Source organism: Eptesicus fuscus, chromosome 14 (genome assembly GCF_027574615.1).
Source record: "Eptesicus fuscus isolate TK198812 chromosome 14, DD_ASM_mEF_20220401, whole genome shotgun sequence".
Lineage (NCBI taxonomy): Eukaryota > Metazoa > Chordata > Mammalia > Chiroptera > Vespertilionidae > Eptesicus > Eptesicus fuscus.
In genome coordinates, this window is record NC_072486.1 from 34423471 (window position 1) to 34443143 (window position 19673).

The 19673-nt window shown below is 34.8% G+C and overlaps 1 protein-coding gene across 1 annotated transcript in view; it reads left to right on the top strand.

Annotated features, from left to right (window-relative positions):
- PCLO (piccolo presynaptic cytomatrix protein) overlaps positions 1-19673 on the top strand; it is a 289574-nt gene that overhangs the window by 158833 nt on the left and 111068 nt on the right. Inside the window, exons 8-10 of the mRNA XM_054726345.1 lie at positions 1603-3790; positions 7988-8124; positions 14051-14141. Of these exons, the coding sequence (XP_054582320.1) occupies positions 1603-3790; positions 7988-8124; positions 14051-14141 (2416 nt within the window). The remainder of the gene's footprint in view (positions 1-1602; positions 3791-7987; positions 8125-14050; positions 14142-19673) is intronic.

The window sequence follows — 19673 nt, forward strand, 5'->3', positions numbered from 1 at the left end:
AGAGTCAAAGTCAGAGTAAAAGCTATTAATGTTGGCAAGTGGAGAACAGCAAGGCTAGTTCGATTTGTGGAGCTAACTAGGCTAATTCAGTGAGTATGTAACTTCTACCACCAGTTTTGTCTCTTGCTTCCATGACTCACATCCATGGCACACAAAATATTAATTAACACAAGTCATCAATGATCAAATATTTGCAACTCAGGAGGATAATTAGAAATCCCCAGTACCTGGAATGCTTCTTTAGGATTTCATTAACAAAAGAAAAAGAGTTTGACTAGGTTTAACTGTCTCATAAAGTTAAATTAGGAAATAATTCATACATGTATGAACAGTAAGTAGTAAGAACTAGTATCAGTCTCTAGTTCACTTTATTAACCATTACTCTTAATTCTGTAAATAGTCTTCTTTTGTGGTTCCTCATGGTTCTATTTTATCCTATGATTTCATGTATACTCTCATTCTACTCAGTGAATTCTGAGAAATTCCCTTCATGACTCAGGACTTTAAAATTAATCACAGCAAGTTCTTATTTCACCCTTTTATTTTCTCAATCTTTCATTTAACAAATATGTGCACCAATTTAGTGTATACCTTCAATATTTTTAAAAATTAATTTTTAAAATGTATGTATCCACCCTAGAAATTCCTTTTCATTCTATTCATTTGCTCCATTCCATAGTTACCATCTTTGTTTTGTATGCTTTCTCTCTGCATTTAGGTTCAGCATTTACTGTTGCATTAATTGATGGTCATTTATAATTCTCCTTTGGAGGAAATAGGGGAGGAGGTACTGGAAGAGATTAAAGAATTTATATGCATATATGCATAACCATGGACACAGATAATAGTGCCGCGAAGGCCTAGAGGGGACTAGGTGTGGAGGGGGAAAGTGAGGGAAATAAAGGGGTCATCTGTAATACTTTCAACAATAAAGATAAATTTTAAAAAAGAAAAGAATAATAAAGTGGAAAGAAAATAAAAGATTCAAATAGTCACAAAAATATTGAAAGATTAAATGGGAAATTAGTTGATATTATTCTTTTTTGGAGAAAAAAAGATTAACTTGAGGGCTTAATTTCAAAACATTTCATGATTGGAATAGAAATGACAGCTATTCTAGGGAGTAAAAATAGGAACAGAAAGACTGAGGCAAACAACTGAACTTAGTGGCAAATAAGCATTATCTATAACAAATGTAACTTAAACTTTAGATAATTAATACAAATATTTTAGAATTACATTCAGTAAATAATCTTATATTAAATAGGATGGAAAATCAGTTTTTAGAGTTTTCCTAAGATTCTAACTTAATAATTAAGATTCTACCTAGCAATGAGTTCTGTGCTTGATTTCAAAACTAACTTCTAAAGTTGCAGAAGTTACAATAATAAAAAGCCAATCTACCAATAAAGAAAAAATGATTTTTTAGTTAATTGCACTTATGGCTAATACTTAAAATTATATATAAAAATTTTCTTGTATTATATTGTCATACCTAAAACATATATGAAGTCATATTTATTTAAATGTAAAGTGTGAAGGTTTTTTATCTTTAATTTTTCCTTGATAATAAAGTACTATATTTTGTTTCTTTAATTGTAGACAAAAAGTTCTCAAACCATAACACCCTCTGGCACCCAGAAAAAAGTTAAGAGAACTCTACCTAACCCACCTCCAGAGGAGACCTCAACAGGGACTCAGTCGACGTATAGCACAATGGGCACAGTTTCCAGGAGAAGGATCTGCAGAACCAACACAATGGCACGAGCCAAGATTCTCCAGGATATCGACCGGGAACTTGATCTTGTAGAGAGAGAGTCTGCAAAACTTAGAAAGAAACAAGCAGAACTTGATGAGGAAGAGAAGGAGATTGATGCCAAGTTACGGTACCTGGAAATGGGAATTAACAGGAGGAAAGAGGCACTGTTAAAGGAGAGAGAAAAGAGAGAGCGAGCCTACCTCCAGGGGGTAGCGGAGGAACGGGATTACATGTCTGACAGTGAGGTGAGCAGCACCAGACCATCCCGAATAGAAAGTCAGCATGGCATAGAGCGACCGAGAACTGCTCCCCAAACTGAATTCAGCCAGTTTATACCCCCACAAACACAAACAGAATCTCAGCTAGTTCCTCCTACGAGTCCTTATACACAATACCAGTACTCGTCTCCTGCTCTTCCTACCCAAGCACCCACCCCATACACTCAGCAATCCCATTTTCAGCAACAAACTTTGTACCACCAGCAAGTTTCCCCTTATCAGACTCAGCCAACATTCCAAGCTGTGGCAACGATGTCCTTCACACCTCAAGCTCAACCTACACCAACTCCACAACCTTCTTATCAGTTACCATCACAGATGATGGTGATACAACAAAAGCCACGGCAAACTACATTATATTTGGAGCCCAAGATTACTTCAAACTACGAGGTGATTCGAAACCAACCCCTGATGATAGCACCTGTTTCTACTGATAATACATACGCTGTTTCCCATCTTGGTAGTAAGTACAATAGCTTAGACCTGAGAATAGGGTTGGAGGAGAGAAGTAGCATGGCAAGCAGTCCAATATCAAGCATTTCTGCAGATTCTTTTTATGCAGATATTGACCATCATACTTCACGAAATTTTGTCCTAATTGATGACATTGGAGAGATTACCAAAGGAACAGCAGCATTAACCACTGCATTTAATCTTCATGAAAAGGATCTGTCAAAAACAGACCGCCTCCTTAGAACCACTGAAACACGGAGGTCTCAAGAAGTGACAGATTTCCTAGCGCCTTTGCAGACTTCCTCAAGATTGCATAGTTATGTGAAAGCAGAGGAAGATCCAATGGAGGATCCTTATGAGTTAAAGCTTCTGAAGCAGCAGATTAAACAAGAATTCCGTAGAGGGGCAGAGAACCTAGATCACCTTGCCGGTCTTTCCCATTATTACCATGGTGATACTAGCTATAGACATTTTCCAAAATCTGAAAAGTACAGCATTAGTAGACTCACTCTTGAAAAACAAGCAGCAAAACAACTACCAGCAGCCATACTCTATCAAAAGCAGTCAAAGCATAAGAAATCACTAATTGACCCTAAAATGTCAAAATTTTCACCTATTCAAGAAAGTAGAGACCTTGAACCTGATTATTCAAGCTATATGACTTCTGGCACTTCTTCTATTGGTGGAATTTCTTCCAGAGCAAGGCTTCTTCAAGATGAAATCACTTTTGGCCTCAGAAAAAATATTTCAGACCAACAAAAATTTGTGGGATCATCTCTTAGCACAGGACTGGGCACATTAGGAAATACCATACGGTCAGCTCTGCAGGATGAAGCGGATAAGCCATACAGTAGTGGCAGCAGGTCCAGACCTTCTTCCAGACCTTCTTCTGTCTATGGGCTTGATTTATCAATAAAAAGAGATTCTTCCAGTTCTTCTCTGAGACTGAAAGCTCAAGAAGCTGAAGCTATAGATGTTTCCTTTGGTCATGCATCACCCTCTGGCAGAACTAAGCCTACCAGCTTGCCAATTAGCCAGAGTAGAGGAAGAATACCAATTGTGGCCCAGAATTCTGAAGAAGAAAGTCCACTCAGTCCTGTTGGCCAGCCAATGGGAATGGCCAGGGCTGCAGCTGGACCCCTGCCACCAATATCTGCAGACACCAGAGATCAGTTTGGATCAAGTCACTCATTGCCTGAAGTTCAGCAACACATGAGAGAAGAATCACGGACTCGAGGCTATGACCGTGACATAGCGTTCATCATGGATGACTTCCAACATGCCATGTCAGACAGTGAAGGTAAATTGGGCCTCAGAATTCCTTGTTACTCTCAAAACTCAGACTCTTATTTTTCTGCATGTTTAATCTTCCTTCTCTAAGGATGTATTGTACTTTTCTTGGTTTGTCTTTTGCATGTTTACTTTCATTTTATTTTTTGTAAATGGAAATTGTATCTTGTGTATAGATTTTATAGCATGTTTTTCTTTATTTCTTTTTAGATTATTCTTTTATTGGTGTTTCTTAATTGCTTGATTTGTTCACTGTCCTCTTTTCCAAACTCATTATCGATAATTGTGTCAATAAAATGGTAATTCTTTAAATTCATAATTGGCTAAATAGTTGGAAATTTTTTAATTGTCTTCTTTTCTTTTTAAAATTGTCAGTTTCTTTCAGTTTGTGAAATTATTAAGGTTTCGAGCTATTAAGTACTATTCTGCTAGACTTTGTAATAGAAAATTACTTATATCATTTTTGTGAGACTATTATTTATTAATTCAGAGAATATTCTCATATATTAGTATAATGAAGAATTTCATAATTCTTCTTAGGTAAAAGGTTTGTATTTTATCTCTCTCATTATGAATACCATAATTGCCAAGTCTGTACCTTTGCATTATATACTAGAAAACTTAACCTTTTGCACTCGGATGTCGAGATTAAAATTACTCTTTGATGTATCAATAATTTGAAATATTAAAAAATCCAAATAAATAAGTTTGTATGAAAAGAAACTCCAGTTTTTTTATTCTACTGCCGCGCTTTGTAAAAGCTGGGGTATTTAAAAAATTAAATCCCGAGTAGAATAAAGGAATCGAGAAAAAAATAAGCGAGTGCAAAGGGTTAACACAGAATATGACATTGACAATAAATAATCGTATCAGTATATATAAAGTATTTTTTATGTTTACAATTCAAATTTTGTACAATGCTTTTATGAGTTTACCTACTTGAAGCTTAACCCCTTCAAATGTACCTGTGTAGTCTTTTCCTTGACTTTGCTTTTTGCATCATCCCTTTTTTTTGCCCTAAATTGTTTGGTTTTTCATATTGAATAAGTGATTTAAGGCATGTAAATACCTAACTAAAAGCTAGCCTATGGTGTTTTCGTTGTTGTTGTTTAATCATATAGAACCATAAATAGTTTAGAAAGTTACCTAGTCCCAATCTAATTTTGAAGATGAGGGAGTAGAGGTACAGAGATGTAAAGAGGCTTACTCATGCCAAGAGGACTCATGATTCTGGATCACGAGTCCTCTGTGCTTTATTTGAATGTAGGCATGGTTTTGAGTCATGGAAATAAAATATTTTTGAACAAATAAATGTGTATTACTTCATGCCTTTGGAGACTGCAAAGCCCTAAGCTAACATGAATATCTCCTCTTTTAAATCATACATTTTCTTTGAGAACTCACAGGAAAATATTTTTTCATGAAATGGATTTTCTTCCTACTTCTGTATCTAGCCATCAGTATGATTTTAGAAATTCAAATCTAGATTTGAAAAGGACTAAAGTAATCACTGGATCTGGAAGACAGACTGCTTTTTCTAGTGAAATTCCAACAACTAATCACTTTCTTCTGTACTGGCTATTTGTAATGACCAGTTTGAATGAATCTAAATAGAATTAAACTATTCATGTAATAATTAGCTGTGAATAATGCTAGATCCCAAAATAGCTTACTTTTATATTTTACATTTAAAAATACAAGAAAGTATCAGTCAGTCTAAAAAAGGCGAATGTTAATCTCTAGCAAATTATTTAAATTAATTTGGAAAATGCTAAAAGTTAAAGTGCAGATCTACCATGGCTAATTAGATAATTGTAGTTATAAATAGCATTTATATCTAACTTACTATAAATGATAAAGACAGAGTTTAATATGAAAGCAGACATTCAATCAGTTTTTTCTTGGTGGTTCTATAAATTCCTATGAAAAGCATGATAGACATCCTAACTTACACATATAATTATTACAAGAAATATCAGACAATCAAAAGTATATCATTAGAAATGTAAATAAATTGACAAAATTTGGAATAAGCTGGGATTCTGCCTTATTTGTATAGACATAGCCAAGAAAACATGTTTTAAAGGATTGTATTTCAAATGCAATTAGCAGAATTATATATTCAAGTGAAATCATGTATTTCATTATCCAATATATTCATTTATTAAAATCAGGATAAATTATTTTTTTCTTTTTATAATAAATATAAACTAAATATATAAAAATGTAAGGTAAAATAGTGTTGGTGATGTTGGGACAATCATAAAATTTTAGTCTGATGATTAAATAATGGATTTGTTTTCTATTTGCTTATCAAATTTTATTACGCTAAATATTTTTTCATAAATTTAGTCAATTCAGATCTAATTAAAACTATGAAAAACCATAAATATCCAGTAGATTATAAGAAATGATTGTGTAACTATTAATAAAGTCCAAGGGACAGTTAAATATTTATTTTAAAACATGCATGTTATAATTAGGATATTAAACTTCTTTCTCTAGTTGATAGCTAATTTTTCTGTTTTATTCATTTCTACATACCTATTGAATGTTATGACATTTTCAAGGCATTGTTTTTAGTGTTGAGGGAAGGAAATAAAAATCAACATATGAGCCTTGCACTCAAGCAGCTTAGAACCTAATAGGGAAGATCAGAGAAGTACATATACAACCACAGATCAGGTACATATCAGTGTATTTCATCAAATCTAAGACTGACTGAATGAACTATGACACATTTCTCATCTTTTCCTTTTTTTTTTTTTTTTGGAAGAAATGTTGTGGTTAATTACTACCTTTGACCAGGATCACAGGAGGTAGAAGTAAGTAATAGTGTACATGCTGTGGGTTTGCCAGCCCTGCTAGCAAGGAAATAATAAAAATCGCCTTTAAAAAAGTCATGGGAGAAAGTTTTAAAAGAGAAGACAATCAGGTATGTAGATGTTAAGAGAAAGCAATAGTGTAATAGAATTCAACAGTGTGGCATTGTAGAAGTAACTTTCCAGGAAGAATAGACCGATAGGATGAGCACTTGAAAAAGCTGCTCCATCTCCCATTTAGAAAGCAACAAAATATTTCCAAAGACTATTAATTAGGGATCCTTTTACCAAGAATAAAACTTTATATGTATAAAGTTAAATTCTGTATATTAGATAAAATAGATTTTTTTGGTCACTAAATAATAGCTTCAAAAAACTTTGGAAGTACTAAGAACTAAATAATTATGTACTTAAAAATGGTTGTATTTTCAGAAAAGTATTTTAAGATGTCAAGTTTTGTTACACTATAAGTACGAAAGAAAGTCAATCAACTCTTCAATCTAATTCCTAGATCTCACAGAAAATAATTTTTATTTTTAATAAAAATTTTAAATGACATATCTATATATATATAAAAGGCTAATATGCAAAGTGTCCCTGTGGGAGTTTGACCAGGAGTTCAATCACTCGCTATGATGTGCATTGACCACCAGGGGATGGTGCAGAATGAAGGAAGGCCCTGGCTGGCAGCCAGAAGACCCTGATTGGCCCTGATCACTGGCCAGGCCTAGGAACCCTACCCTTGCACCAATTTCGTGCACCAGGCCTCTAGTTTTTAATATTAGGCTACCAGATGATTATGGCACATATGTTCCTAGCAATAATACCTGGAATCCTTATAGAAATTATGTTTTCTTTTATTTATAAATGTCATAAAAACATAATGTTTTCAAAAAATACTCACTTGATATTCAAAGCCAGCAGCCACATCCATATATATACTTGTTTGATGTGATAGTGGGAAAGTGACAAAATCTTCTGTATTTGAGGAGTACATTTTCCTTAGACTAGAGATGGGTGATGGGAGGAGGTGAGGAGGTGAGAACGATGGTTGAATAAAATGACTTCTAAGGCATATTCACTTCTTCCATTATTTATTTCAATCACTCTCTGAATTATTTTTTCCCCGTATTTAAAATCTACTTTTGTTTTCTTTGGCTCTGAGAGGTTGCACAGGTGTATAGATGATTTTTTTCTAGGTTATTCCATGATACATATTTTTTTTAAACGTAGTATTGGGAATGGTTTTGCTCCATTTGGAGTTGTATTTGAAATGCATGAATGGTTAACAAGCCTGATGCATGTTGTACTTCAGAACATTTGTTGCCCTCTATCATTTGTATTAGTTGGGGTTACAGTGTTTGATATTTCCTTGGTCCCCAAAGCCTATCATCTGCGTCGTGAAGAAACAGATTGGTTTGACAAACCCAGGGAGTCTCGTTTGGAAAATGGACATGGTCTAGATCGAAAACTGCCAGAAAGATTGGTTCACTCTAGACCACTCAGTCAACATCAAGAGCAAGTAAGTACTATATTGAGCAATCTCTTTTAGATTGATACTGCCCCTCCAAAAAAATTCACCCTAGAATGGTCTCAATTTTACTAAAATGCATGAAACTTCCATCATTAAAGTTCACAATTTTGAAGTAGTAAGTACTTTACTTTTTCAGCCACAACTGACCTTGCAGCATAGCTGTGATTCTTCTACCAGGCAATTTAAGTAATTCATCCCTCCAACAGATAACGTTTGTGCATCAGACACAACACTCAGGGAGAATACCTAAAGCTCCTGAAGAATTTACACACGAGGGGGTGAAACAGATTTGGGTGCTTCCAATATTTTCCAATAACAGTGTGTTCAGATGTTATGAATAGCAAATAAGATGACCAAACTAAGTTAGCTGGGGACAGGGAAGGCTTCCCTTGGGGAATGAAGTAAACATATTTTAGAGTGTATTGAATGGAAGTGTTTGGTATTCATTTTTGTATTTTATTATCAGAACTCACATAAAATAGGTGTTATTAATTAATATCTATTTATAGATGAAGAAACTGAAATGTAGAGATAAATTTCACAATTAGCTAAATATGATTCCAAAAGAAAGTTATTCACTTTAGAGTAAATGATGTGATATTTGGGTTGGATTTTGAAAGATACATAGGAGATCAACGGTTGGATAAATTAAGAAAGATTTCTCTAGTAAGCCAGTGGCTTTCAATAATTGCTTTAACAGATCAGATATTTGCAGGCTGTTACTCATAATCATTAAAACAATCACAAAAGAGATAGTTACTTATTTTACATACATTAACTCCCAAATCATCCTGTCTGATTACTGATTCATTGATGTAGAAGACAACAAAAAAGAACCATGAAATTACTATAATTTATTTCAGTGTTTGTCACATTAAGGTATAAAAGTAAAGACTTTTGCATGAATAATAAGTACTCTTTAAAAGACAGTATTTATATGCTTAGATTTGTTTTTTTTCTGTTTTCATGGATAAATTTCTAGCTGTTAAATAGAATTTTCTTTTATCAGAATTTTCTTGTGTTTTGTTTTTCTATATGCTATTAAATTTTCTAGAAGTTCTGTGATACTTCTCTCTGTGTTTCAAATATTCTTTCTTTTTAATTTTTGGTATCTTTAATAAGTTTTGGTTTATGGGTGTGTTACCTCTATGCACATATTAATACACTTCCATTTCTTTGTACTTCATTTGCAGACTATTGATATATACTTTTCTTAGCTTATCTTGAATTGTATTTATAGTTGTATTTCAATCTCATCAAATAGATCTGGGTGGGGAGTAATAAAAATTAATAAAATCATTCTGAATATGTTTTTAAAATGCAAATTTACATGGTTTCATCTATAGTTACTAAAATAATAAGTTTGTTAGCTAAAAATAATTTTATTAAATGTATTTTAAGAATCACTTCATAATTATTATGCCTTACCTATCATTTGTTTCTTTGAAGTTTAGCATTTCCCACAAACCTAGATCAAGTCACTGAAAACACAAATCCTAATAAGATGAAAACACAAATCCTAATAAGATGAAAACACAAATCCTAATAAGATGAAATACATAAAGTGGAGGGGTAAAAAAAAGAGTGGCTTCCATATAGTTATTTCCTGACACTACTGTTTTCATATATACTCAGAATAGTCTTGTCCAACTTATTTATTCAACTAATATTTTTGGAGAATACATTTTAAGTAATCTTTGTGAACCTCAAAAAATATTTTCTAAAATCCCTTTCTAATGTCTGTAGATAAAACATTAATATTCCTAATGACACTTTTGCTCCTAATTTTCTTTTACTAGCATCTACAGATTTATGAGTTTGATCCACTGAGCATATAGCACATTATGTTTAAACTAGAGGCCAAGTGCATGAAAATTCATGCACTGGAGGGGCGGGGGGGTCCCTCAGCCCAGCCTGCCCCCTCTCACAGTTCGGGAGCCCTCAGTGGCAGTAGGCGACCTGGTGATCAGGGGAAGGCAACACCCCCATCACACCTCTGCTGCTGCCACTGCTGGCAGCACGGCCCTGGTTACCTGAGCCTTGGGCCTCCTGGGCGGCTGGGCAACCGCCATCCAAGGCTTGCCTGTGCCTCAGGTGTTGGCTGGGCGGCCACCATCTGAGGTTTTCCTGCACCTCAGACCGGCCCTGGGCGGATGGGGGGCTGAGAGGACTGGGGGACTTTGGAGTCAGATACGCGGAGCGGCCAGATCCACCTGGGGGCAGGCCCGGCCGAGCCACATGCGTACCACTCCAGCGGGGCTGAGGGGACTGGGCACCACCAACTTGTGGCTGTGGGCACCGCCATCTTTGAGGACATTGCATTCAATTAGCATATTCCCTCCTTATTGGCTGTGGGTGCCGCCATCTTTGTGAGGGTGTGATGATCAATTAGCATATTCCCTCTTTATTAGATAGGATAGTATAATTAGAGACCAATATAACCCCAAAATTTAGGAATCACTTAATAAATTTCTTGTGTTTTTTAATAAAGTAGAAAATGTAAGGATCCCTGTTTGGACTATAGCTAGGTAAGCATAATAGATTAATGTGTAATTTCTTGCTAAAAGTTATATTTTACATTTTTATAATTTTTACATGTTCATTTTGATATCTAACATGCAAAAAGAAAACTATAAATGTAGTTATCAAAATTGCAAATATATAGAATTATAAACTAATTATAAAGTGAACAACCATATAACCACCACATAGACCAAGAAAGGGAACATTGCCTATTGCCTGCCTTTGGAAATCCCAATGTGCCCCTTCCAGATTGTAATAGTCAACCCCCTCCCCCCAAAAAACAACTATGTTTATTTATGTAACAATAATTTCTTTGTTTGTCTTTATAGTTTTTTTCTAAATAGAAGCTACCTAGAAGACAACATGTCTTTTTATTACACTTATATAAAGTTCAGAATTTATGCCTTTTTACATTGATATTTGTTTTCAAATACTGTTTTACCCTTTAACTGATTATAGCTATATTTTGGCCTAGAGAAAATGGCAACATGTCATTCTCATTTTATTTACTTCTTTGCATCTCTAATTATAAAAAAGTAATATTGAGCTCTGCGTACCAATAAATCCAGATGCTTTTATTTGAAAACATGCATAACAAAATTTATGCTCATAAAATGCTCTGGTGGCAAGAATAATAAAACCAAATTGACTAGTACAAATACTAATTTATCTGCTTTTTAAAATAGTCTATGTACAACATACATTAGAGACATACACATTTTTATTAGACTCAAAATCAGTAACTATAGGAGTAAACCAAATCTGCAGATTCATATCATTTTCTTTTAAATATACATATAGATATATAAATATAAACTTACACATATATATTCATTTGGTGGAAATTCAACTCTGCTTTGTGAATTGAGCAGATTACTTGATCTCCTTTTTGAAAAAATTTTCCTCAGTTACTTTGTCTATAAATAGGACTAATACCCTTCACAGGATGGTTATAAAGGTCAACACTTCTTTTTGTTTGTTTTTCTGTTTGCTTATTTTTATGGGAAATGGGTCAACACTTCTTGACCAGTACAAAATACCTCCACTCTGCACTAATGCCCACACCTGCAGTTCTCATGTAATTGATATATTGACATACATTAAGCTCCTCTGATTCTGGGTCTTTGAATGCCTCTTTTCCTCCACCTGAATGCTCTTCCACCTCTCTTCTCTTGGCTAACTGGACACATCACTTAGGTCCCCATGAACATGACCCATCTTACCAGAAGCCTTCCTTGTTACTACCACTCACACCTCCCACTAATACGGGGCAAATGTTCTTCCAATTGTACTGCATACGTCGTGTCACAGCCGTGAGCTCCTAGACAGCAGGGATTCCCTATTCCATCCACCATGGCACATATACAGGGCTTAGCACAGCGCATGCATGGGGCACCAAAAGAGCACTCTATACTGAAAAAGCATGCCTCGCGTTGAGGTGAAGAGAAGGATGAATGTCTGCATTAACAAAAGATATGTTAACGCAAGTGTTGTTATTTCATAAGTATGAAGGCTCATTTCATGAAAATAATTCCTTTTGAAATATGTGTAAGTAGGATAAAGGAAGAACCCTTTTTCCTGGGAGGCAATAGGTCATAGTTCTCTCAATGCAGAATCATCAAAAGACAATGCTATCAGACACTGGCCTCTTGGGGAGACACGGTGCGGTGCCATTACTTGGCATCAGTCCTGCCCCTCTGGCCTTGCTCCTGCTCTTCCTTATTTGGAAGAAACAACACCTTCCCTGAAACTCCATCTGCTGGAGAACTCACTCAACATTCACCTGCAGTGGTTAGGAAAAAGCAAAGAAGATCCAGCTGGGTCATACATGGGAGACAGATACCTCTTCTTTCTGCAGACAGTCACAATGATCATATTTATGGCAGGGTAATGTTTCTGATTTATTAAGTGAATTCATGAAGGTGGTTGTAGACAATCTCTAAAACTACAGGAGATTCTATGAGATGTTCTGAAAGCCACATTTATGGTAATGATGTTTAACATCCCTTCTACCAACATCACCTTAGGTACAGATTGAAAGGCCTTTCTGATAAAGCTCTGATGAAAAAATTGGGAAACCTTACTCCTCTTCTAGTAAGGGCAATAGATGCACTAAGAGATTATGTCCACTTCTTACTCTGGAGAATGCAAAAAACAGCAACAGGCAACATTGTGTTTTCTTAGTTTCTTTTTAGCCAAGTGGGGGAAATTACTTTTTAAAATCATTGTTAAATAATATATGAAATTAGAAGATATTTGAAATAAAATATATTTGAAATAAAATAATATCCACCAATTTGAATGAATTATCTATAGCACTAAACCAATGCCCATGGTTTAAATTTAGTGAGAAAAAAAAAAAGATCTTTAAATGCAGACTAGGGGATGGAGGAAGGAGAGGAGAAGAGAAAGACAGGAAATAGAAGGAGAAAAATGATGTAATGGAAAGTAAGTGGGCCATAGGAGAGAAAGTAAGAAAAGAGAGAGAGGGAGACAAAAAGAACAGGAAGCGAGAGGATGAAAGGAGGAAAATGTACACTCAATTGTTATGAATATACTGAGGGTTCTAGTGGCTTGCAAAGTTAGTATAAATTATCAAAATTGACTGATTATACTGACCATATATTTTTATAATCTTGTAAACAGTATTTTAGTTTGTAGGGTTCATGTAATATTCCTGGAGTTAACAGGATTCTGCTGTTGTTTGGGAATTTTTTATATTCATCAGAGATTTGATTAAGCTTATTCTTTCCTGAGGAGAATTAAAACTAAAGGCTTTTATTTAAGCTTGTATTTTTTTCAATTTGTATTTTATTTTTAATATCTAGAATTCTAACAGTTTTACTGCTGGATTGACAGATTAAAACCACATGAGTATTCCAATGAATCTTTCTACAACAAATGTACATCTCTTTGGTTCAAAATTCTATTTAACATTTTTGTTTAGTATTCCCACACACTTCTTTTTTTGAAATATTACAGATGTCCCCCTTTTTCCCCTCCTTTGCCCAGCTCCACCCCGCCCCTGCCTCACCCCAAGCCTTCATCTCACTATCTCACTATTGACTGTGTTCATAGGCAATGCATAGATGCATAGATGTTCTTTGGTTAATTTATTTTCCCCTTTTCCCTTCCCTCTGAGATCTGTCCGTCTGTTCCATGCATCCATGTCTCTGGACCTATTTTGTTGGTCAGTTTCTGAGGCCATAATGAACACTGAAACCAACAATATGATTTTATAGTGTAAGATGCTTCAATGGTGATCATTCCAGAAACTTTTATTATGTTTTTATTGACTGACTCAATATGCTTTTAAAAAATGTCTAGTTCTGCATATTGCACTTTAAGTGTCTTAACATTGATTTTTCACCTTATCACGTGTATGTCTTAGATTATACAGATGAATGGGAAGACTGTGCACTACATCTTTCCTCATGCAAGGATAAAAATAACAAGGGACTCTAAGGATCACACAGTTTCAGGTAAAGAAATGTCAAATTGATATATGTATTTGGTTTTCAGTTTGAATAAATTTTAGAAAACACTTTTTTGTCAAAAATTTGTTTTGGAAAATTTCAAAAAATAATCATGCTATGCATATGAACATAAAAATAATGGCATGGTCATTACTATGACAAATTACTAAATGGTACATATTTAGATCATTATTTTCATTAGCTGCGTTCTTAAAAATGTACATGGCATTATAATACTCCATAATTATTGCTCTATTGTGTAATATGGTCACTGATTTTGGAACTATAACACATTCTTACACAGGAAGTAAAAAGCTATCATGGAGTCTTCTAAGGAATAAATTTCCCTATACCTTGAACATTACCAATTATGCCGAGTTTTTGTTTAACTGTGTTCTTCTGTAAACCAAAGTTTATGATATAATTTTTGTAAATGATTTATTTTGAAATAATTTTGTACTCTGAGAAAATAGTACATTTAGTTCTTTTTCCCACCCTTTACCCAGCTTTCCTAAGATTCACCACTAACACAATAAGATGATCAAAACCAAGAGTTAACATTGGTATGATACTATTAAAACACCTACAGATCTTATCTAAATTTTGAGTTTCTCCACTCAGCCACTAAGTTTTTCTTTTTCTGTTCCGGGATTCAATCCAGATCTCACATGGCATTTAGTTACCACACCACTCCGATCTGTTCCCCAGTCTTCCTTTGGGTTTACTGACTTTGATGCTTTTGAAAGAAAATAGAATTTTTATATTATAAATTTAAATTTTTTTATTTAAATCTGAGACAAAATATAAATTTTTCCAAATTTAATAATTTTTTAAATATAAGTACAAACTATTCTCACTCAAATATTTTTTTTCTGTTTCATTTACACTGTACATCAAGAGAAAATATTTGTAAAGATATAAGTTCTTATATATGTATACTAGAGGCCCGGTGCATGAAAATTCGTGCACTGGAGGGGGGGCGTCCCTCAGCCCGGTCTGCCCCCTCTCACAGTCTGGGAGCCCTTAGGAGGTGACCCGGCGATCCGGGGAAGGCGATGCCCCATCACACCTCTGCAGCTGCCACTGCTGGCTGGCAGCACAAGCCTTGGCCAGCCCTGTTTACCTGAGCCTCGTACGGCCCTGGGCAGCTAGGCAGCCACCATCCGAGGCTTGCCTGCGCCTCGGGCCAGCCCTGGATGGCTGGGCAGCTGCCATCTAAGGCAGGCGTCCTCAAACTACGGCTTGCGGGCCACATGCGGGTGTTTTTGCCGTTTTTTTGTTTTTTTTTTTTTTTTTTACTTCAGAATAAGATATGTGCAGTGTGCATAGGAATTTGTTCATAGTTTTTTTGAACTATAGTCAGGCCCTCCAATGGTCTGAGGGACAGTGAACTGGCCCCCTGTTTAAAAAGTTTGAGGACCCCTGATCTAAGGCTTGCCTGTACCTCGGGCTGGCTCTGGGTGGCTGGGGGCTGAGAGAACTGTGGGACTCCAGAAGCAGGTGCAGAGAGCAGCCGGGCCCGCCTGGGGACCGGCCTGGCCTTGCCGCGTGCCTGCTACCTTGACGGGGCTCAGGAGACTGGGCGCCACCATCTTGTGGCTGTGGGCACTGCCATCTTTGGGGACGGGGAAGTCAATTAGCATATTCCCTCCTTATTGACTGTGGGTGCCACCATCTTTGAGTGCAGGGCAGTCAATTAGCATATTCCCTCCTTATTGGCTGTGGGCACTGCCATCTTTGCCGGTGTGAAGGTCAATTAGCATATTCCCTTTTTATTAGATAGGATATTATGGATATCTATATAGGTGACATATCAACATGGTTAATGTGCTGGGGGTTGTTGTTGTTTTTTGTAGGACTGAGATAACAAAGAACAAAAAGGTATTTTTTCAAAGTACTTGCTATTGTTCCTTGCAGATTTTAGCAGAAGCATGCGCGTATGGAACAGGTTTTGCTTTGAGCAATTTTTCTGTCTTTATTTTCATAGAGAATGAATCGATTAGGAGGCTAATGTTCTTTCCCTTTTAAGATTGGGTAATTTGTCTTCCACCAGAGACAGATAATTCAACCTTTATAGTTTTATTGTGTGCAGATTGTATTTTAACTACTGATGAAAATTCCAGGGGTGAATCTTAACTGTTTTTGTAGAAATAATTACTTGCTACAAACTATTTCAGTTCCCTCCAGCTCATAAGGCAAAACAACATAATACTTTCCAGCAATACCAAACATTATATTTTAAAACAGAAATATTCAAACCATTTTTACTAAATCATTAGGACTCTATTACAATGTGTCTATTTTTAGCTCTATTATTATTTGTATACTATATGAATAATTTCATCAACTTGTTATATTTTGCCACTCATTATTTTGTTTTCTTCTGCTACAATTAGGAAAAATGTTTAAAAATATAAGAATAACAGAAATAAGAGCTATTGATTTTTCATAAGTATTGTAGTCTGAAAACTAAATTCAATTTTCTCAGTATATAGATTTTGCAGAATGAGAAATTAAGATTATTGTTTTGAATATTAAGCTTATTAATAGTATACTATATCATCTCTCTGAATGTCCCATTTTCTTCTGATATTTCCCTAAAATAATAATTCAAATATTTTCCATTATATTTACCCTGTATTGGTTACCTTGTATTGATTACTATAGGGTAAATATATTTTTCAGGTGTCCTTAGGTCAAGTGATCTCAACCAAGCACAAGGCAGCAAAATGGAGAGAATAGGTAATGAATTTTAGAATCAGAAAGACCCGAGTTGAGGTTCAGCTCTATCACTTATGTAAATTTTGGTAATAACTTTGCTCTATAAGAACAGTAAAACCAACTCTATGAATCTCATATAACTGCAACTGAACCTAGTGCAAAATCTTGTACTTTCTACACTCCCAGCAAATGTTATTTCCCCTTCCCTTAGAAATTGTCAGGAAAAAAAGAATAAAATGTAAAGCTTAAAAAATGAGTCTCTTTTACTTAGTACTCTATCTATGGCTCTAGAAACACAGCTGTTTGAAACAAGCCAAAAATATTCTTCTGGCTTTAAAAAAAGATATTGCTTAAATAGATCCATAATGGACTGGCTACATCTGCAAGGCTAAAAAGGCTAATTATCAAGTGTAATATTGAAGAACATAAAAAATGTTTAGCTTCAAAAAATAGCAATGTCTTCTATGGAAATAGTGGCTCATGTTCTATTTCTCATTAGTTCACCATCTTAGTGGGCTTTCAGGAACAAGAGACAAATGTAACGGATCTCATTGAATCTGAATCAATATCAATACCAAATGTGGGTAGCTACTTATATTATTATTTTTTCATCTTTAATGAGGTATAATGTACATATCATAAATGTACACATTATAAGTACACAAATCAATGACTTTTAGTGAATTTATTAAGTTGTGCTACCTTCACCACAATCTAAAACACTGGTTTAGAATGTTTCAATCATTAAAAGTTCCCTTGAGCCTGCTAGCAGTATCAACATCCAACACTCCTCTCCCAACCACAGGTCAGATTTGCTTTCTGTCTTTGTAAGTGATGTAGAGAGATATGTCAGTATTCAGACTTGAGATAGAATGGTAGCAATAATTTTATATATCTTTTCCAATATTAGAAAAAAATAAGTAAACCCTCATGTTCCACCTCAATAAAAATACTGAAAACACAATTTAGCCACCTTCTCTGTTAAATCTGCTCTAACATTTTTCAAAGAATAAGAGATTACATAAAGGGAATTTACAATAAATAACTATCTTCCTTCAATTAAAAACAAGTAGATATTTGATATCAAGTATAGATTCAACCTTAAACTAGATATGAGGCAGATATAGGAAAATCCTATGCAAGAATTCTGCTTCCAAGAATTCGCAAGATATTTGAAATGGAACTGATACACATAAAACAATGAATACTAGAAACTGTATATTGAAAATTAAATATGTACAACAAAATATGAGTAAGTACATGCATGTACATGTACAATTTTTGTACTGTATTTCTTCATTTGCTCAAAGAATTTTATCTTTGGTGTAGATTAAAACATCTTTTTCCCCATTTTCTCATGAAGATTTTCATTTCTCTGTTTCCTCTTAGAGGTCTCAAAAGCAAACCTCTCATCTGGCTCTCAGCTGCCAGTAGCTAAATGCACATATCATTCTCACCCTTCTTTGTTTATATATACATAAAGTGAGTGTGTGTGTGTGTGTGTGTGTGTGTGTGTGTGTGTTTGTGTTGATGGATGGATGGATAGATAGATAGATGATTGATAGATAGATAGATAGATAGATAGATAGATAGATAGCCAGATCCTTTGTAAAATATAATAGTAGTGAAAAGTATAAAGATTAATATAAAAGTCATCATAATTTTACAATTTATATTTTCTTTTCCTTCCTGTTTTCTTTATACCATGTACACACACACTGAAAGTTGGAGTATATTGTAATGTAGTTTATATACATATTTTTAATATAGTACAAGTTGCCTGGTAAAGTCATTTTCCTGTTACATCAAATATTCTTTACATACATACGTTTAATGGCTAGATTTTATTCTATTGATATTTACTACAACCATTCCTCAATTGTTGGACATTATTTTGTCTCCTTTTGACTATTATATACAATGCCACGATGAAAAAATGCTGCCACAGTGTTTAATATTTCCTTAAAATATATTCCCAAAAGTAAAATTACTGAGTAAAAAGAAAGGGGTATTTTCGATGTTTCCTAGACATCTTTTCTTAGCAGATGAATTCTATCAAATTGCATTCCTAATCTATGATTGTAGTTTTTCATTTGCTGTTCACTGTAGGAATGTAAAATGATACAAACTTAAGAAAAAAATACTACCTCACTTCAAAAGCCAAATTTTAAAAACAGCAGTTTCTCCTATCAAAAGCCACATTTTAATAACATTTAATATCAAGCTGATATTTTATCCTGTATTTACTAGTTAATTGCCTCCTATTCAGTCGGACAATGAGGGAGAGGTTCTTATCCAAGAGTATGGTGATGGCCCAACAGCACGTGACGCCAGACAGATGAGATCGACAGCAGTCTGTTAGTCACGTGTGTTCACAACGGGGAGCAGAGCAGGACAACCATGCAGGGTCCTGTGAGGATTGTGGTCAGGAACAAAGGAAACAACCAGGAATGTGAGAGACAGTCTTGTTATTTCCTTTCAGTGACTTCTCTACTTAATATGCAGGAGCGTAGAGTACTGGTACTTGGGATTTTTGTTTTGTTTTGATATACCACAGTGTACATTGGACCAAAGTTAGGACCAGATCACGGTGGACTTGGAAGAAAGAGAGTTGGAATTTGATTCAGTAGGGAGCATGGGCATCATTGAAACCATGGAAAATATAACATCCTTTGTGAAGGAATGTTTTTGTTGTTTTTTTAATATATTTTATTGGTTTTTTACAGAGAGGAAGGGAGAGGAAGAGGGATAGAGAGTTAGAAACATGGATTCAGCTGCCTCCTGCACACTCCCCACTGGGGATGTGCCTGAAACCAA